Here is a 20,689-nt window from a genome sequence, read left to right on the forward strand (position 1 = left end):
CCTTGTTTCCTTGCTCCTTGTAGCTGAGGGTTTTCAAGCTCGCCAAGTCCTGGCCCACCCTCAACATGCTCATCAAGATCATCGGTAACTCAGTGGGCGCCCTGGGGAACCTCACACTGGTGCTGGCCATCATCGTCTTCATCTTTGCCGTGGTGGGGATGCAGCTCTTCGGGAAGAGCTACATAGAATGCGTGTGCAAGATCTCCCTTGACTGCACGCTGCCCCGCTGGCACATGAATGACTTCTTCCACTCTTTCCTCATCGTCTTCCGCATCCTCTGTGGGGAGTGGATCGAGACCATGTGGGATTGCATGGAGGTGGCCGGCCAGACCATGTGCCTCATTGTCTTCATGATGGTCATGGTCATTGGGAACCTTGTGGTGAGTCTTGGAGCTGGGGTGGACTCTCAATGAAAGGTGGGGGGCGAGGATGGAGTGGGGACATGGGGTGGGGACACATCTGCCCCTCGCTCTCTGCCCAACGGTATCCAGCTCGGCTCATCTACAGCGCTATGCCTGTAGGCATGGTCTTGTTGGAGCTGTACAGGAGCACAGGCAAAGGGCTTGACCTCCCTCCTGGAGACGCAGTGGGGCCATGCTGTGTGCTCAGCTCCACATAAAGCAGGGTAAGAAGCAATTTCTGAGGGACCGTCAGCTGAAACCAGATCAGCAACAGAAGGGGAAACCGAGGCATGGAAAATTTAACAACGGGTATTAGGCAGATACAGGGGTGACTCTGGGACAAAAGAGTGTTCCAGCTGCCCTTTCTTCACACGGCTTTTCGGGCTTTCCTCCACCGTTTCCCACTCTCCTGCGATGAGGGATGGAGACGGCATTATACCCAGCTCGCCCCAGGGCTGGCCCTTTGCTCCCAGTTGCTTTGGGGAGCAGACCCACCCGGCAGGCTGGTGCAGATCCCCAGTCCTCCCTGCGGTCCAGGTGGCATCCCAGGGATGCACGACCCCTCTGTAGCCCGTGGCTCTTTCCCCCAGGTCCCGCTGAACCCCTGGTCACCGTCACCCTCCCTCCCTGCCCGCTGCCCTCCCCGCTAACCCGAGCTGCTCGCTGCCCGCGCTGCAGGTCTGCAAGTTCCAGGCGAGCGTGAAATCCTTTCTAAACTTGGTAACCCTCTCGCTGGCGGCTTTGAAGCTTGTTTTCCAGGCTGCGTGGGCCCTGCTCTCCCTTCTTAAGGAGCAAGGCAGGGGAGGGAAGCGCGGCGGCTTGCCGAATCGCTCTTATTACTTGCCGGGGTTGTGTAAGCCCTTTGGAATTTGCTTTGAAAAACTATCCGAGCAGGGCGCTGCTGACGCCTCTCGGGTAGCTGCTCCAGCCCCAGGCTGGCACAACCCTCCCAGTGGGGCGAAAGCAGCCCCGGGGGGAAACCCAGACCACCCCACAACTTGGGTTGAGGGGTAGGGTGGCTTGGAGTGTCCCGCTTTGAGGGCAGAACATCGGGATTTGGGTGCTGCTTGGCTCCCCTGGCTCACACCGGGTATTGGGGGGGTTGAACTGGCCCCCCATAGCAGCACGGAGAGCCGTGTTGGCTGCAGACCTCACCCCGGGGTCTCCGGGGGTCTGTGCTGGGTGACGCTGGGCAGAGGGGTGCGCATCGCCTCGCGGTGGGGAGCAGCCTGATGTCCCCCCGGGGCTGCCCGTCACCCAGCAACGGCTCTACCTTTCGAGGAGGGGAACGTGGTGATTTGAATTGCGATGCTGAACCAGGCTGAAAGATCACCTGTGAGCAACAGGAGCATCTCCAGGGTGGTCTGAAGAGAGTGCAGGAGATTAGGGACTGGGAATCGCAGCTTGGGGCTCCCTGGAGACCCTCCCCGAAAGGGCTCCTGGAGACTTTTCCTCTTCCAGAGTTGGTTTTTGGAGTAGGACAGCCCATCCAGCCCTCCAGGAGACTTTTCTGGAGGTGATACGGGGGAAGCCCAGCTGATGGGGTCAGAAACAGCCCTCCCTGAGATGTCACCCCAGCTTTGCAGGCAAGCTTTCCAGCTCCTGCTGTGCTCTGTGCTGCTCCTGCCTGGGGTTCATTTAAAGCTGAGTAGAGAAACATGGCGCGTGACCACCTACAGAGCCGTCTCTACCCTCTTCATCCTCTCTGCCAGGCTCTCCTGGCCGTGTCTCCGGTATTTCCGAGCACTGGAGCCTGTCCCACACAACCTCCGAGCATCCCGGCGGCGGGGAGGTGTGTGTTTCTCCCCACTTCCCCTGCAGAGGAATAAGGCGACGGCTGGTCGTCCTTTGCTGTTAATGACACTTTGAGCATTTCCTTTGGGGTTATTAAGGGAAAAGGGAGGAAGTCAGTCAGGTGACAAGGTAACGGACTCCTGTCCAAAAAAGCCAGAGGCAACGGCAACTATTAGCTGTAACTGGTACTTAACATAAGTATTAAACTGATGGGATAGTAGGGATTTATTTAAAGATGCGGTTTAAGTCATATGGTATGAGCCATGTGAAAACAGCAGTGACCTTGAATAGCAGCTAATTCCCTTCTCAGATGCGCTGCTGGCACTAAAAGGCACAAACATCAACAGCTGTGGGCTTGGCCCATCGGCCGCTCCGCGCAGCGAGAGCGTGGCTGGGTGCTGCCGATGCTCCCGTACCCCGGGGAGAGCCCGTCCCGTTCCTCTTCTCGTGAGCTGCTCCTCTTTTCTGGCAAGCAAGGAGTCCACCCATGCCAGGCAAGGCTGCGGTGGGGTCCAGTCACGTTTTGGGCATGGTGAAGTAGGAGAGATCTGGGGGATGCAGAAGAGAGTCCGTGCTTGGAGCTATATTTACATCCCATGAGCTGACTTAGGTTGAGATGAAATACTACTTGCTGTGGAACAGTGCAGTCTCTGGTAGAAAAGGATGAGGTTATGGCTGTGGCTCAGGCTCCTACGTGGCTCTAGGGTGTTGGAGACCCTCAGGAGTTCGCTGGGCATCTGATCTACCAGAGCCAGCAAAGAGGAGAGGAAGAGTTGCAGCTGGGAGGACAATAAGCAGGAGGTTTCTCCCTGGGAAGAGAAGGGATGGAGCTGAGTTGCGTTCCTGTGGGTGGTGGGGAGAAGCACCATAGGCTTAGGGAGTCCCACGTGGTGACCAGCCAGGCCAAGAGCTCCAAGACAACAAAGGGAAGGGCGTGTTGATGGACCCATAGGGTAGGTGGCTTGAGAGGGGCTGAAGCAATGACTGACATCACTTGCAAATGGATCCAAGGACCCAAGCAGGTGGATGTGACACTGAGGGCATCGCAGCCCAAGGAGGAGTGAGGAGGACCATGTCCATTTCCTCCAGGAGATGGGGTTGACATCTCTGCAGTCCCCAGAGCTGGGAAATGGGAGGAGGGAGTCCCATGACATGCTCGATGACAGGGTCTTCTCCATGGCCATGACTGCTCCGTGCCACTCTGGCCTACAGGGATGAGGTTGTTGCCAAACATCAATGCTGGTGTTTGCTTTTGTCCCCTCCAGGTGCTGAACCTGTTCTTAGCTTTGCTGCTGAGCTCCTTCAGTGCCGACAGCCTGGCGGCGTCTGACGATGATGGAGAGATGAACAATTTGCAGATTGCTATTGGCAGGATCACCAAGGGGATCGACTTTGTCAAGACCTCTCTGCTGATGCTGCTCCGCAGGCTGTGGAAGGGGAAGAAGGTGGCCCCCGAGGAAGAGCAAGAGCACAGTAAGAAGGACAACTCTGGGCTAAACCATGTGGACACTGGCCAGGAGCTCAAGTTGGAGTACTTGGACGGAGTCGCTGGCAAAGACCATTTTTTCATGGATGAACTGGACCACATGAATTTCATTAACAACCCCAACCTGACGGTGCAAGTCCCCATCGCCTCGGAGGAGTCTGACCTCTACGAGGAGACGAGCACCCAGTCCGAAACCGAAGATGCCAAGGTATGAAAGGCGTCTGGAAGGGCTTCAACCCCAAAACTGGGACTGACCCTTTCTTGCTGTGCCGCCCCAAGAATGATGCTGGGTTTGGTTCACAGAATCCCAGACTGGTCAGGGCTGGAAGGGCCCTCCGGAGCCCCCCCGCACTGCCACCCCCCACCAGAGCAGGGGCACCTCCAACAGTAGCACAGGACATGTCCAGGCAGGTTTGGAATGGCTCCAGAGGGGGAGACTCCCCCCCTCTCTGGGCAGCCTCTGCCAGTGCTCTGCCACCCGCACAGGAGAGAAGTCCCTCCTCGGGTTCAGATGGAACTTCCTCTGCTCCAGTTTGTGCCCGTTCCCTCTTGTTCTCTTGGTCACTTCTAGCTTTTCCACAATGCATGGCATGGGCCAAACTTGGGGGTTTTCAACCTGGCATCTCCCAGTGTAAGCTGGAGGTGGGGGGGGTCCAAGCAGGAGTTTGCCCTGGTTTGGGTCAGGCTATGGGGTTATCGCTAATGCCAGGGGGACCCACCGCACCACAGGGCTGGTGCGAGGGTCAAAACGCTCCGTTTGGGGTTAAAGATGTTCCAGAGGAATTCGATGCCAGGAAATCTGCTGATGGCACGAACATTGGATCCACTGCTAATGCCTCAGAAAGCACCATTGGGGAGGGCATGAAACCAGATGGAGGAGCTTAACACAAGTGAACATGAAGCAATGCATTTTGGATCTAAAGCCGAGGAGACAGCTGATGTTGGCATTGCTATGTTGAGGCGCGGAGAGGACTGTCAGGGCGCGTGGGGCACCGATCGCCTTGGTGCTCTGGGAAGATGCCAGGGGGATGCGAGACAAGAAAGTCTGGAAAACCCGAGTGGGCACAAAAAGGAGGGTGACGGTCTGGTGGGAAATTACTGCTTGCAATGTGGTCGCAACCGAGGTCCTGGGGAGAGGCAGGGCAGCAGGGATGCCGCGGCGGAGAGGAGTAACTGCAGCAATACGGAAAGGGGGTTTGTGTGAGTAATAGAGCAGCTCTGACCTGGGGATTTATCATTTGAACGTGTCTGCTCAGGAGCTGAGGCACCTTTGGGAAGCTCTGTCCCAGCTAGTCCTGCTCAGGGCGGTGTGCCGGGGCAGAAGGCAGGGGTGTAGTTTGGGTGCAATCCCAACTGCTGCCGTACTTGGCTGTGACTGCCCAGGGACCCCAATTCAGGGCTGCGAAATGCACTAGGACTCCCAAAACCCTGGAGCCATCCGCCTCCCTCCCCATCGGTGGGCTCCTTGCAGCTCCGCATGGCGATGGGCACCTGTCTTCACTTGTGTTCACAAGGGACAGACTTGCCTGGAGCACCTTGGTCAAGGGAAGGGGTGAGGGTGCTGTTGTCACCCACCCCCCCATCTCAGCAGGAGGGCTGAGAACTGACTTTTTTTTCCCCAAATTTTTCCTACTATAAGTCCAGCTCAGTAGCACTAATCCAGAGTACACCCAGGTGTGCGGTCGCTCTGCACGGAGGTGATGCTAATGCCAACCCGACGGCATGGGGGGTGTCATGGTTTGAGAAACCCATAACAACTTACTGTCATTTAGACGATTATTCTCTCACCCGATGACCTCTCCCCACCTGGGAAGGGGAATTGGGGGAAAAAGAAAGCAACCTGAGGGTTGAAACATAAACAGATTTAATAGGATAAGACTAAATAATGAACATTAATAGCGCTAAAGAACCAATATTGATCCCAGTACCAATATAAAATACACCAGGATTATCCTCAGCCCATTCTACCCGTAGAAGCTGTGCACCCCCAGCAGCGACAGCCAACGTGGGACCCTGCGAGCGCTGCGGCTTCGGGAGGAAGGGACGGGCTCAGGGTTGCGGCACCGGGGCGAGGAGTTCTCAGGACGGCAGCCGTCACGGGAGAGAGAGAACTCCTCAGCAAAATTCCTAATTTATAGTGAATGTGCCGTTCCTGGTATGAACTAACCCTGTTGGCAGCTCGGGTCAGCGCCCGGGTCTCGCTCCTCCTCATCCCCGCAGCCGGTGAGCTCGGAAACACTGAGACCTTGAAACCCGCACACCATCGCCGGCTGTAAAGGAAATATTTTCACAAATTCAGACACTGGAGTCTTCTAAAAGTGCAGTTTTCCCTAGCGCTAGAAGGGAAATCGACCCTGTGTTGCTCAAACCAGGACAGGGGGACATATCCAGCCTGGTCTGTGGGGTCCCCATGGACCTCAGTTCCCCACCACCATGACGTGCTTCCCCATGGATGGGGGAAAACCTCAGCAGGCGACTCTCGGACATGTCCCAGCGTGGCTCCAGCGTTACAGGGCTGTGTCCAGCTGACATCTAGTGGCACCTGCTCCAGCACCCTCCATGGAGCTCATATTTTGAGAGCCATCCCTGCCTGCTCAGCACGTGCAGGGGCCAAACGGCATCTCTCAACCACTAAATACCAGTTCACCCCATCATCGCTGCTGCTTTTGATGGCCGAATGTTGACCAAGGTGCAAAGCCGGGGGGTGGGGGATGCATTAACAACCCGGTCCCTGCCCCAACAGGAGGGGTGGGCAATGAGCTGGTGGTCATCATGTGAAATGATAATTAGAAATCGGGTGCTAACTTGTGTGAAGCCTTGGCTGGTTGTAGGGGAAGACTGCTGCTAGCTCGGTGCACTCACATGCCGTCGATTAGCTCCAGATGGAGCCAGAGCCCAACACACCACCTCACACCAGGGACGCGGTCTACTGGTGACTATACAAACTTGGGGGCGGGGGGGTTCTCCAGGTGGGCTGCTCCGAAAACGCCGCTAACCACTCTCCCCCTTCCAGAGCAGCTCCTTTCCGAGACAAAGACATTTTTCAGGGTGAACTAATAGCAGAGGGGTGATGTCCGCAGCGCAGCGGGTCTCCTCGGGTGCTTTTGCGTCTTTCCAGTTGGTTTCTGTTTCGCACGGTGAAGCAATGAGAAGGTGACGGGAACAGCAGTGCTGGCATGCCATGGCTGTGCGAAGAGTTGGAGCTGCAGCTCAGGGGTCTTCCTGGGGGGGTTTCGCCTCAGACCCCCATGCTGCCAGGCAGGGTGATGTCTCCTGAGATGCTCTGGGCTGCGTACTTCACAAGAGTATCGTCAAGTGCTGTGAATGATGGGGGGAGTCGCAGGGGGAGTCGGGGTGCGCGGTGCCTGAATGCCGGTGCTCGGTGCTGGCCGGGATGGGGAAAGCCTTGGATTTGGGTGGAAACACCCAGCAAGGCTGGAGGTGCCGTACCGGGTGTGTGATGGAAATTGGCCTGCAAACGTGTCGGTTGCAGGCGCGTGGGGTCTCAGGAACCCCCAGGGATGGGGTTTGGGGACCATCCCTGTCTCCCCCTCAAGAGGACCCGCTCTGGACACCTTTCCCCTGATCTCCAGCACTGCTAGGCTGGTTCGTCCCCACCTTGTGCCTTTGCAAGGTTTGTCCTGGAGACAGATGGTTTCCATGTGTCCTTCCCCGGGGTCACAGCTTGCCTGGCTCCATGCCGAGGCCTCCTAATCCCCCTGTCCCTCCTTGTCACCCCCCCAAGTCCCAGTGGAGTGTGGCCCCACTGCTCCTGCAGAGCCACCAGCTGACAATTTCTGCCACGTCCTGCTCCTCAAGGCAATGCCCTGTGTGTCCCCAGCATGCAGCAGCCAGGCTGCAAGGGTCCCCCAAAGCAAGGTCTCCTACTGAGGTGGCTACAGCCCCTAAAGCTGCAGGCAATGGCAGTGCCTCAAATTACCCCAGGGGGTCTTCCCTGGCTTGTTGGAGGATGGAGGAGCTGCTTTATTCACTACTGAAAGCACTAGAAACAGTGGGGGAGGATTATCTCCTCGCCCAAGCCAACACCATCTTGCATTGGAGATGCCCACCCAAGATCTTCAGGTTCCTAGTTCCTCCCAGGTAGGACAGGCAGGTCTGAGGATCTGCTCTTTCCTCAAGCACTGCAGAAAGTCTTCTCAGAAAGCCAAAAACAAAAAAAAAAAAAAAAAAAAGAGGGAGGGAGGAAAAAAATCCCAGGGGCCTGCCAAGGCTTTCTCTCGTTATCAGCCCCTCCGGGCCTTGCTGAGTGGTGTCTGGGAAGCCGGCCAAGCTGAGCTGTGGCGCGGGATGGAGCCGGTGAGAGATATTTGGGATGCAGGTTGTGAACTCGGGTGAACCTCAGCCTAAAAGCCCCCTTCGGCACAAGCCAAGCCAGCAGGAATGGAGAGAAATGCCATGGTGGCCACCCAGGTTTCTGCGGGTCTCGTACTAAAGGGTGTTTGGCAGAGTATTTCTTAGACGGGATCGTGCAGAGGAGGAGGAGGAGGTGAGAAAATCAGCCTGAGGTGATGGTAGAAGTTGATGGGAGATGGACTTGCCATGCTGGGAGGAAGGTGGGGGTCAGGGGACCTTTTGCTCCTCTGAACCTGGATGACATGCAAAGCTTGTGCAAGCTCATGTACCAACGATCCTCCAAGGTTTGCAGCCCTGGACAACTCACCAGCTTCTCTCTGGGCTGCATTTTCATAGGAAAGGGACTCAGAGCAGCTTTCAAACAAAGGGGTCCCACCAGCTAGCTCCAATGGTGGGGGCAGGAGGAGCTGGAGGATGGCTGGAGGCCGCCGCATCCCGGGAGCATCCCTTCCACGAGGCAGCTCAGCCTGAATCCTCCTCTCCCTTTGCAGAATCCCCTCTCCAGCGACAACGCGTCGTCCCTGTGCAGCACCGTGGATTACAAGCCCCCACCGCCAGAGGAGGAGGAGGCGGCAGAAGAGGCTGAGGACAGCAACGAGCCCGAGGAGTGCTTCACTGAAGGTGAGGGACAGAGCAGGGCAGGGGACCCCGTGGAGACGGGGAGGTGGGTATGGAGGAGGGGCTATTGCCAATGAACTCTTGCAGCATAAAGAGCCCCAGGCTCCCTTAGTTCATCCCAAACTCCAAATCCTCCTGTACTACCAGGGAGATGGTCACCATGGGGGTCCCCTCTTGCATGTGCGCCCTCAAACCCAGCAGGATCTTGCTCCAACCTCCACCTAGGAGGGCTTGAAAAGACAATAAAAGCACGAATAGTGTCACGCTGGTGGAAATGCCCTGGCCAGGAGGTAACCCACAGCTCTTTGTCCCATCCCCAGCCTGCGTGAAGAGGTTTCCCTGCCTCTACGTGGACATCACCAGCGACAGAGGGAAGGTGTGGTGGAACCTCCGGAAAACCTGCTTCCGCATCGTGGAGCACGACTGGTTCGAGACCTTCATCGTCTTCATGATCCTCCTCAGCAGCGGGGCGCTGGTAGGTCCCACCTTTTGCCCTGTCCCATTTGCTCTGCAGCAGCTCCCCAGCTTGGTGGGAGCCCAGGAACACGGGCAGAGCCCAGGCAGCAGCACCAGAGGCTCTGGGCATCGCCTGGTTGTTTCCTGTGCAAAATAACACAGCTGTGGGCAGATGTTTGATTTAAAACCCCATTTGGCTCAGGTCTGGCCGATGTTCAGCCTTGCAAGGGGATCTAACCTTCCTTCCCTTGCCCTCCAAGAGCCCTGCATCAGTACCATCACCCCTGTACAACCCTTCCCAGTATCTATCGTGGACTGTGGTCCACGGGCTCAAGAGGATGCAACCGCCTACAGCCTCCCCTCCTGCTCTCAGTGTCAACCATGAACTATCTGCACCACCTATTCAGCTTTAGGCGAACTGTTCCCCATTTCTCTGCCTCCGTAACAGGCTGTCGGGAGGTGCTTTTCGAATAATTCATGGTTGTTATTTTGCTGTTCAGCATTTCCAGCCGCTGAGTGGTGCGCCTTCCCAGAACCTGGGCGTCCATTTAAATCGACCTCATGAAAAAGCTGTGTGTCAGCCTCTTGGTCCTCTTGGAGTATTTGGGCTAGATATAACTCAACCACACCTGTAAATACACAGAGCTCACGGGGAGACCGACTCCTCTGCGAGTTTGGGGGGTAAAGAGAGAGGGAAGGAGGACAGAAGGACTGAACTGGTTTTCAGACATACTTTATGTGTCTGCATCACGCTCCGAAGTGCAGATTGGGGATGTCTGAGGTTGTAGCTGGTGCCGGAATCGAAAGCTGTGCTAAAACAGCTGTGCAACACCTGGTCACCATGCCCGTACCTCTGCTTGTTTATGTTTTACATGCCCTGAAGATGTATCAGTAACCCTAAACGCTCCTTAAGAGCATTTTCAAAACCACCAGGGCATCCAAAGGTGCAGGTTGGTGTCCTGGCTTTTGGCTTGTGCTCGGACCGGTGGGAATTAGATGCAGCTGGACATTTGTTGCAGTGAAGCTTTGCTTTGGGGCAAACACCGCTCTACGTAGCCAACAAGAACTTAAAACAAGACTTAGACCCCATGTTGATCAGGTGCATCGGTAAATGCCACCTGTAGCTACGCCCTCAACTTTTCAAGCCGCCCCAAGCCCTAGGAAAGCGGGGACAATGTTGGTGTGGATGTGGCTGCTCTGAGCTGCGCAGGGGGTCTAATGGAAGAATGACTGTCACGTAGTTCCGTGCCTCCTCCAGGCTTTTGAGGACATCTACATTGAACAACGAAAGGTGATACGCACCATCCTGGAGTACGCCGACAAGGTCTTCTCCTACATCTTTGTCATTGAGATGTTGCTCAAGTGGGTGGCCTATGGCTTCAAGGTGTACTTCACCAATGCGTGGTGCTGGCTGGATTTCCTCATCGTCGATGTAAGTGTTATCTGATGAACACCTCTAGAGCCATAGTTAGCCAAGGGATTTGGGAGCCTTAGGGGATTGTAGCAGGCTGGTGGAAATGAACACATATTGTATTTTAAAGGACAGTGGGGTGTCTGTGGACTGAGGGCTTAGACCATTCCTTAAAATAATGGTCCTCTACAGGAAGGGCCGCTTCTTTCCCGGGTTGCAGAAACCCTTTCAAACCCTTTCTGTTTTACACTCGAGCCAAGAACAAGCCCATGCTGTTCTACCGGGACCCAGTAGAGATGGGAAGGGATATAGGGTCTCCCAAAAGCTCTGTGACACAGCAGGCCGTTCCACCTGTGCAGTATTTCTGCGTCACCTCCACCTTCATACCCAAAAGGCAGGGACACCCTTCCAGTGGCTCTTCGCCAGGGACCCAAGGACTCAATGCCAATCCCTGTGTCCCAAGACAAGGTGATGCCCACCAGCCCGAGGGAGTACTGGAGACAGAGGGAAGGGCAGGAGCTGCAGGGATGTGGTTCGGTTGTGCTTCCATCTGAGATGCTGCTAATCCCTTGGGCTGCTCCTTCCAGGTTTCCATTATCAGCCTGACAGCAAACTGGCTGGGTTACTCCGAGCTGGGAGCCATCAAGTCCCTGCGGACGCTGAGAGCTCTGAGACCACTGCGTGCCCTGTCCAGATTTGAAGGCATGAGGGTAGGTGCCTCCCCCGTGTGCTGCTGACTCTGACACGGCCATGAAACATGGCACCATTGAGCAGACCCGGTCTCTTGTCTATCACCTACATCAGGGACCCATCCCAGTTGGTTTTCAGGGGACTCCAGATCAGTGGGATCAATGCTCAGGTAACTTTGGTCCAGTCTGAGCCCACTCGGTGCTGCTGGGGAGGGTGAGGCTGGGGCACAGGGCCATCCAGATCATCATTGCTAGCCTGGTTCCCTAGCCAGGTCTTCCAAGGTCTTTTCTCCCCTTGCAGGTGGTGGTGAATGCCTTGCTTGGTGCCATCCCCTCCATCATGAATGTCCTGCTGGTCTGCCTCATCTTCTGGCTGATATTCAGCATTATGGGGGTGAACCTCTTTGCGGGGAAGTACTACCGATGTGTCAACACCACTACAGGGGACCTCTTTGACATCAGCGTGGTGAACAACAAGAGTGACTGCATGGCCCTCCTCTATACCAACGAGGTCAGATGGGTCAACGTCAAGGTCAACTTCGACAACGTGGGCTTGGGATACCTCTCCTTGCTGCAGGTGGTACGTAATGAAAGCAGCCACTGTCCCTCCAAGACATGCATATAGCATCAGAGCCAAAGGAAGATGCTGCCCTGATGCCCAGATGGGGCCTCTTCATTGCTTCGTAGCTCCAAAATTGGGATTTAACACAAAAACCAAACCTGCAGAGCCAAGGAGGAAAGGGACAGGGTAGAAGATGGGAGGGGAAGGTAAGCACCACCGAGGAACCACCGTGGATGAGTGTAGGTAGCACCAAGCCTGGAGCTGCAAGAAGTCCTCTGGAGAGCACAGGATGTAGGAGCATTTTCCCCCCACCCATTTGGAAAGTTCAGTCTGCTGTAGTCGTAGGCCGCAAGAGTTTTGCATGGGGAAGATGACGATTGGAAAAAGAGTGTGTGTGTCCGCTGCAGGGCAGTGGGCGAACGCAGCCGTGCTTCCACTGAACCCACCGCAGCTGAGCCAGCCAAGCAGAAGAGGAACTGCTCATCATAATTTTAATAAAAATATAGGTGTGGGCTGTGTTATTGGGCAGACTGGGGTTACTCCCACCAGATCCAGGGGAACCGGTGGTTGCAGAACTGGTCCATAACACAAATTGATCAACCAGCTTTAAATTCAGCTTCCTCTTCAGATTTGTTGTTCCATCAGATTCAGGAAACAAGATGTTCAGGCTTTTTGTTTAACAAATTAGCAGCAAAAGCCTGTAAAGATGCAGTGTACCCCCCACACACCCCACCAGGATCAGATCCAGAGAGCAGAGGCAGCGATACAGCCGTCAGGGCTACAGAGGTGGCACAGGGAGGGAGGCAGCCGGCTCCGGCACAGCTTTGCCATTGGGAATACACACTTTGGGGTTTTGGGGGAGAAAAGAGTCAATTGCTTCTTTTCCCAGCCTGGTTTGCAGCCGTGTTTTGGGAAGTCCATGGTAAGCTCAGCCACCCAACGGAGCTTGTGTGTGCACGCGCACGTGCAGATCTCAGTATTTCTATACTGGGCCATTTTTCTTGTGGATTCAACTCATGGTCCCTCTCCTGCCATTCCCACGGAGAAGCTGTAACTGCGGGCTGAGCCAGCATTTAGCCCCAAACTAAACCCCAAACACACACCCATCACCCTCCCCTCCCTCCCTCGCCCCCAAATACCTCCCAGCCAATCTCTTCTTCTCCGCTGTCCCCACAGGCGACCTTCAAAGGCTGGATGGACATCATGTATGCCGCCGTGGACTCACGCGAGGTGAGGGGACAAGCAGGGATGTCTCAAAACTGGCACCAAGCATCGCTCGTCCCATGGGGCCGGTTCCCCCTGGCAAGCTGGGAGCAGAGTCCTGGAGTCCTGGGGCCGAGGAGGAGCTCAGCACGGGCTGGGGATGGATCCCTTGGCCACAGCGTCCCCTCTGGCTCTGCCCATTGGTATCCCTCCATCCCACCCATGGCTTCAGCTAGGACATGGGCTAAAGAGAGGAGAAACCCCCAAAACATCCCCCCTGATGAGGCGCAGAACTTCAAAAAGGGCAGCCAGTTGTGTCTCTGCCACCCCTGTCATTGCCACCTGCACCACAGCCACCACTCCAGCTGCACCCTGACCCCACACTGGGCTGGTGACCAGACCTGGTGGTCTACAGCTGGGGCTGAGCCCGCTCCTCTCCGCTTCAGCTTCGTGGCCTGAAATCCCCACTCTGCCTCCACAGCTCCAACCCAGAGGGCTCATCCTTCACCCTGCTGTGACACGATGCCCTCCATGTGCCGCTCCAGCTGGGAGAGCTTATCCCATCCTGGAGAAAGTGCCTGCCTTGCCTTGGGCAAGAATCATAGCATCATAGAATGGTTTGGGTTAGAAGAAGCCTTAAAGAGCATCCAGTTCCCCCCCTGCCCCGGGCAGGGACACCTCCCCCCAGCCCAGGTTGCTCCAAGCCCCGTCCAACCCGGCCTTGAACTCCTCCAGGGATGGGGCAGCCACAGCTTCTCGGGGCAACCGGTGCCAGGGGCTCACCACCCGCACAGTGAAAAATTTCTTCCTAATATCTCATCGAAATCTCCCCTTTTCCAGTTTAAAACCATTACCCCTCGTCCTATCACTACATGCCCTTGTAAAAAGTCCCTCCACAGCTTTCTTGTAGCCCCCTAAATGGGTCATTTTATGTAGGCCCCCTAATAAATGGGTTATTAAAACAGAGCAGCCAGCATTTAAGCTTTGGGTTAAACGGGTGGTTAAAAAAAATTAACTTTTTGAAGGGTTTCATGCAGGGGCTGTTTCTGCTGTAATCCATCCCAGAAAGGGGCCCCGGGCCAGCCCGCGTGTGCAGGCGCTGCCGTGAGCCAACGCGGCAGAAGGGAGTTCCCACCTCTCTCCACCCGAGCTCGCTCGCCCGCGCCCCGCGGAGGGGGTCGGCCCCGCGCACCCACGGGCCTGAACGTATTGCTTTCGTTGCCTTTTTTTAGCATCAGCAACAGCCGCCCTGCTCGCCCCGGCTGCAGCTGCCGGCGCTCAGCGAAGGAGCTGCTTCCAGCTCCCCCCGAAAGTGGCTTGGGCTCCCACCTCCCCCGACACCTGGGGCAAAACTGTTTTGGGAGAAAAAAAAATCAACGCTCTCTTCTGCCAACGGCCTTCCTCGAAATGAGGGAAGCTGGTTTTGACACCTTGGGCTGTCTCCAGTTGAATGTAGAGCAGAATTAAGCGATACCCCTTGACAAGGAGTGTTTTCCGAGGCTGCCAGGCTGTGCCACCCCCGTGCGCTGCCACGGCACGAATTAAACCACTCTCCCTGTCCCCTCCAGGCTATATTTCAGCCCTCAGAAAACCAGTTATTGGGAAGAAACTCAAATTTGCTCATTGATATCGCTGCACCTGGGCATCCTTTCCTCTTCCCCAGCCCACGCCGTGGGATTCGGGGTCAGCACATCCTTGTCGCCCAGCTGGTGTCACATGGATGTCCCTTCCCGTGGCTGCTCCCATGAGGACGACTCAACCCACACAGCATCTGCCAAAGGTTTTGGAGCAGTGACCCCACAGCTGTGTCTGGATAGAGTGATCCCTCGTCCGGGGACTTGGGGACGTGCTTTCCAGAAAGGGTTAGTCTCACATTTCCCATCTCTCCTGGTCAGATTGAAGAGCAGCCGGTGTATGAGATCAACCTCTACATGTACATCTACTTCGTCATCTTCATCATCTTCGGTGCCTTCTTCACCCTGAACCTCTTCATCGGCGTCATCATCGACAACTTCAACCAGCAGAAGAAAAAGATAAGTATTTTCTGGGTCCTGCAGCCACTGTTGCCTTCTGAGGCGCTGGTCCAGGATGGAGGGGACCAGGGCCACCGTGCCCAGGGCTGGGATGGACCCCAGGGTCCATCCGCAACCTGAGTTGCTGTTATCCATTAGTGGCTTCCTGCAAAGTGAACAAGGAGAGCTGAGCAAAGGGCACCCGGGGATTTGTGTCCTGGCCATAGCATTTATAGAAGATTTCATTCATGGGTGGAGAGGGAGGAGGTGAGGGGGGCTGTGTTTTCTCTTGCCTGTGCCACAGCAGTCATGGCTATACGCCTGTGCTGTCACTTTTGTTTTCTTTTTCCCACCCCATGACCCTTTCTCGTCATTTTTCCACTCATCGAGGAAAAACTCAATTTCTGCTTTCAAGTGAGCAGCACGGGACTAATGCCCCTGGGCTGCTGGAGGGGGGAGCAGGCAGAGGGCGGGTGACACGGAGCACGTTGTTTTGTGCCCAGCAAGGTCTGAAGCACACCGAGATGCCACCTCGGTCCCAGCAGGATCCAGCCAGCGAGTAGGGGGTGAGCCCCAGCGGGGCATGGGGTGCCCCATTCGCTGCTGTGGACTGGGAGGCAGCGTCTCACCTCTGCAGGAGGAAACCGCAGCGCTGGGGTGAGCACCCATGGGGGCTGTCAACTGGGGGAAGCGGCGTAGAAAAGGGCGAGCAGGGAGGAAACAGGTTTCACCAAGTCAGTGCAGCAAGTAATGTCTGGTAGGAGCTTGGCTGGAGATGGCTGGTGGGAAGGAGAGTGGTCAAAGATGCTTTGTAGGAAGGGGCGAGTTCCCAAGACTAACGGAGGTGATTCCCTTTTATACTTTGGAGGTAAAGACATCTTCATGACAGAAGAGCAGAAGAAATACTATAATGCCATGAAGAAGCTCGGCTCCAAGAAACCCCAGAAGCCCATCCCCAGGCCATCGGTATGTTGGATTAATCACCCTGGAGTGAGGCAGGGAAGGAGCACTTCAAGCCACCAGCTGTCCCAAAGTCAATGAGAAGGGTCTAGGGAAGACCACTTGCCAGGGCAAGGAGCCAAATCCTGGCTCCCCATTGCTACTCTTCAGACAGGACCTTGCTCAGAGCTGGGGCTTCAGAAGAGGTTCACACCAGGCGACCTCCTTTGGGTCTGCTCTTCAGCCCTGGGTCTGCTGGCTAGGGCAAGGCGGGGAGGACTTTTGCAGGGATTAGGGTTTTCTCCAAGCTCAGCTCCCAGCTCCTCTCTCGAAGGCAGTTAGATTCGGGGAAAGCTCAGCTTTCAACGCTCCTGGAAAGGACACTGGTCCAGCCAACACATAAGCAGTTGTGACTCGAGTTTGGTTTTGATAGCCCTGCTCGAGTGAGGCCTTTTCCATGTGTTTATTTTTGCCCTGACGCATTAGCTGTGGATATAATTAGAAAGCAACTGACCCCTGTGCCCAGGCCTCCTGGCCATGGCCTTACCAGACGGGCTTCATCCTGCAAGGTGCCAAGTATCCTCCTCCAATAGTTTTTGGGGCCATGAGACCTATGTATTGGCCACAACCCTGAGGTTTTCTACACTCTTTTAAATACTGTTCCTTCTCCCCTTTCTGTTGTGTCTTCTGTTTTGTGTGTGTCTGTCCCATGTTCCCACCTCACCTCTGGTTCTCCATCATCACCCACGTGGCCCTCACGGCAGAACAAGTTTCAAGGGATGGTGTTTGACTTTGTTACCAAGCAAGTGTTTGACATAACCATCATGATCCTGATTTGTCTTAACATGGTGACCATGATGGTTGAAACAGATGATCAAAGTGAACTGAAAACATCTGTTCTCTACAAGATAAACCTGGTATTCATCGTCATCTTCACCGGAGAGTGTGTGCTCAAAATGTTCGCCTTGCGGTACTACTACTTCACTATTGGCTGGAACATCTTTGACTTTGTGGTGGTCATCCTCTCCATCTTAGGTGAGTCCTGCTGGTTCCACCAGTTCCTCCCACTGGATAATGAAGAGTGGAAATGGTCTAGCTGGTCCACAGTCACCAAGCCGTCACTGGCCACCCCCTTGCACCCATCCTTTGAGCAGGGCCAGGCCAACAGGACCCTGAGACAAGACAGATGTGAGGCTACCCCATGCCGCCAGGTTAGATGAGGGGCTGGGGATGTGTCTCACTCCTCCTTGGTGTTCTCCTTGTCTTTGAAATGGAGCAGTCAGCATTTAACTTTTGGGTTTGCGATCAGAGTTTATTTTTTAATACATTCCCTTTGCCACCAGAGGAGCAGAGAGCTGTGTGCCACAGGGGGTGGCCTCATCTCCCTGTATCTGATCATCTCTGGCAAGTAGAGTGGAGTAGCTCCACCTCACTTCCCTATGTTGGCTGCAGAGTATGGCAAACTCACCTCTTCTTCATCCCTTCACAGGTATCGTCCTCTCAGACATCATAGAGAAGTACTTCGTATCACCCACTCTCTTCAGGGTCATCAGGCTGGCAAGGATTGGCCGTGTCCTCCGGCTGATCCGAGGGGCAAAAGGCATCCGGACGCTCCTCTTTGCTCTGATGATGTCCCTGCCTGCCCTGTTCAACATCGGCCTCCTGCTTTTCCTTGTCATGTTTATCTACTCCATCTTTGGGATGTCCAACTTCGCCTATGTAAAGAAAGAGGCAGGGATTGATGACATCTTCAACTTTGAAACCTTTGGGAACAGCATCATCTGCCTCTTCCAGATCACCACATCGGCTGGATGGGATGGCCTCCTCAGCCCCATCCTGAACAGCGGTCCCCCCGACTGTGACCCCGACCTGGAAAACCCTGGCAGTTCAGTAAAAGGGGACTGTGGCAATCCCTCCATCGGCATCTTCTTCTTCTGCAGCTACATCATCATTTCCTTTCTCATCGTGGTGAACATGTACATTGCCATCATCCTGGAGAACTTCAATGTGGCCACAGAGGAGAGCAGCGAACCGCTCTGCGAAGATGATTTTGAAATGTTTTATGAAACTTGGGAGAAGTTTGACCCGGATGCCACCCAGTTCATTGCCTACAGCACCTTATCTGACTTTGTAGACACCTTACAGGAGCCACTCAAAATTCCCAAGCCAAACAAGATCAAGCTAATCACCATGGATCTACCAATGGTTGCTGGGGACAAAATCCACTGTCTGGATATTCTCTTTGCCCTGACTAAGGAAGTGCTGGGAGACTCAGGAGAGATGGATGCCTTGAAGGCCACCATGGAGGAGAAGTTCATGGCCGCAAACCCCTCGAAGGTGTCCTATGAACCCATCACCACCACTCTGAAAAGGAAACATGAGGAAGTCTGTGCTACAAAAATCCAGAGGGCTTTCCGGAGGTACCTCCTGAGGCGCTCGGTGAAGCAGGCGTCCTACATGTACAGGCACAGTAAGGATGAGGATGCCCTGAGAGACGACGCACCCGAGAAGGAAGGTCTGATCGCCACCAAAATGCACGAGATGTATGGGAACAGTGGGACAGATGTGGAGACAGCCCCTGCCTTTGGTCTTACACCCGTTCCCAGCTCAGAGACTCAAGATGCTCCTGGCAAAGCAAAAGCATGGGATAAGGAATACGTTGTGAAAGAGTCGCTGGTATAACAGAAAGAGACTTCCATCTCTCGCCCAGCCCGAAAAGACTTCATTTGTGTCTCCTTTTCAAGAGCTCTTCCATATACAGATCAATAGATCTTAGATATTGAGCTAATTTCAGATATTTCAAGTAGACACCTTAACTTTCGAGGCAGGATCTCTTACTGATCCTGGTTTTTACAGCTCACTGCACTGGCAAAGAGTTTAATATTTTTATTATGACAATTAAATGTGAAATCTATTGTTGGTGAAAGAGACACCTCTTAGTTTTGAAATGATCTCATCATGGTAATGATGTTTTTCAGACATTAACGAATGAGTATGGCTGTCCTTTTACTTAAAGTAATTATTTATTAATGTTATTTCACAATTAAGAGATTTTCTTGTATATTATTCTTCCAGAGTGCAGCCAAGTAGCCAGTGAAAGATGAGCCAGGTGAAATAATATTAAGAATAATTACAGAAAAGGCAAGGTTTTCTGAACAAAAATCTCCAATGTCTTAAAGTAGCACCTTTCTTTTGAATATTTGAATAAGCTTTATGGATTCTTTTTTGTTATATACAGAGAAAGTGCAATTATGTCTTAAAGATTTGTTTGCATAGCCAAAACAAAGCATCTGCAGATATGTTCTCAGGGTTAAATATCAGGTTTTAAAGGTCTCTGAATATGCATTGAAATCATAAATCATTCAGGTCTCTACAGTACGAATGTAAACGGTATTTATATTCATGTTTCTTCTCTGTTTTCCCGTTTCATCCAGATTTTGTGGCAGGAAAGCAATGGACAAAGGTAGGGTTTGGAGGACCTCATCCAAGAATCCCCAGTCTCTGTAACAAAACCCTCTCGGGTTTCTTCAAGCCCCCCAGCAAGTGGAAATATCCTGCTGGAGCGCTCTTAGTTGGCGTTAATTAACGAGACGCACCCCCAGGGATCGGAGCAGGTCTTTGAATGGTCATTGCAAAGAGCTGCTTCAATGGGGTCCCTTAAGTCCCATCGGCCACCCACCACCGGGGGTCTTCATGCAACGAATGCTCCCACCGGGGTGCAAATCCCAAAATACTCGGGCAGATCATCCTTCCCTTGGCTGGGGCTCTGGAGATGACCCAGCGGCACGTGCTGGGGTCTCTGCAGACCCGGATGGGGCCAGGCAGGTCCTCACCAGGAACCCTCCCAGCAGAGGAGGGTTTTCCCAGGACGGGTGGAAGGGTTTTACTGCTCTTTACACAGGTGGGCAAAAGTAATTCAAGAAAAATGGGCAAAAGGCCCTAAGTTCATCTCTGGAGTGACTTCTGCCTTCAAAAGGGGGGAAAAAAACCCTCTTGAGATCAAAACAAACATGAACCAAAACCTCTTCCAGTTAAAACAAGGGCTGCTTCTTGAAGCCAAAGGGTCTGTCTTTTTTTATTATAATTTTTTTTTTTTTTCTTGGGCTGATTTTGGCGCTGAGCCGTTACAGATGCCCCATGTTCAGGCTGGCCAGGAGCGGTGCTGAGCTTGCTTGTGTCCACGTGCTGTCGGCCAGGCGGCAGAGCCGGGGTCGCTCTGCTCCGTCCCATAGCGTTGTGCTTTCATTTCCATGTTGCGTAGGGTGATGCTCCCTGGAACAGGAGCCTGTTGGTGTGGGAAGTACCCATGGCACGGCAGTTTCCAGCCCGGATTGTGGTTCTCAATCAATGCTGCTTGTACGTACGTGTTGTCGGTGATGGAAAAAATGCCAAAGAGCAGGATTCGTGTGAGCTGAAGGCATTTTTCTTTGTACATTTCTTAAAATAAACAACTGTAAATGGTCTATTATTATGATACCAAATGTGTTGCTGTGTGTTAGAGGAAGAAATCATAGAATTGTAGAATGGTTTGGGTTGGAAGGAAACCTTAAAGATCATCTCATTCCACCCCCCTGCCCTGGGCAGGGACACCTCCCCCCAGCCCAGGTTGCTCCCAGCCCCGTCCAACCTGGCCTTGAACACCTCCAGGGATGGGGCAGCCACAGCTTCTCGGGGCAACCTGCGCCAGGGGCTCACCACCTGCACAGGAAACAATTTCTTCCTAATGTCCGATCTAAATCTCCCC

At 54.1% G+C, this 20,689-nt stretch overlaps 1 protein-coding gene across 1 annotated transcript in view; it reads left to right on the top strand.

Moving 5' to 3' along the window:
• Positions 1-20,407, top strand: part of SCN4A (sodium voltage-gated channel alpha subunit 4) — a 45,258-nt gene extending 24,851 nt beyond the window's left edge. Inside the window, exons 15-26 of the mRNA XM_082495091.1 lie at positions 24-380; positions 3,461-3,889; positions 8,547-8,676; positions 8,994-9,148; positions 10,388-10,561; positions 11,128-11,250; positions 11,531-11,809; positions 12,968-13,021; positions 14,890-15,031; positions 15,851-15,972; positions 16,710-16,980; positions 17,435-20,407. Of these exons, the coding sequence (XP_082351217.1) occupies positions 24-380; positions 3,461-3,889; positions 8,547-8,676; positions 8,994-9,148; positions 10,388-10,561; positions 11,128-11,250; positions 11,531-11,809; positions 12,968-13,021; positions 14,890-15,031; positions 15,851-15,972; positions 16,710-16,980; positions 17,435-18,627 (3,429 nt within the window). The 3' untranslated portion in view covers positions 18,628-20,407. The remainder of the gene's footprint in view (positions 1-23; positions 381-3,460; positions 3,890-8,546; positions 8,677-8,993; positions 9,149-10,387; positions 10,562-11,127; positions 11,251-11,530; positions 11,810-12,967; positions 13,022-14,889; positions 15,032-15,850; positions 15,973-16,709; positions 16,981-17,434) is intronic.
• The last annotated feature ends 282 nt before the right edge of the window (positions 20,408-20,689 follow it).

The sequence above is a fragment of the Vanellus vanellus genome (assembly GCF_965231255.1).
Source record: "Vanellus vanellus genome assembly, chromosome: 24".
Classification (NCBI taxonomy): Eukaryota; Metazoa; Chordata; class Aves; order Charadriiformes; family Charadriidae; genus Vanellus; species Vanellus vanellus.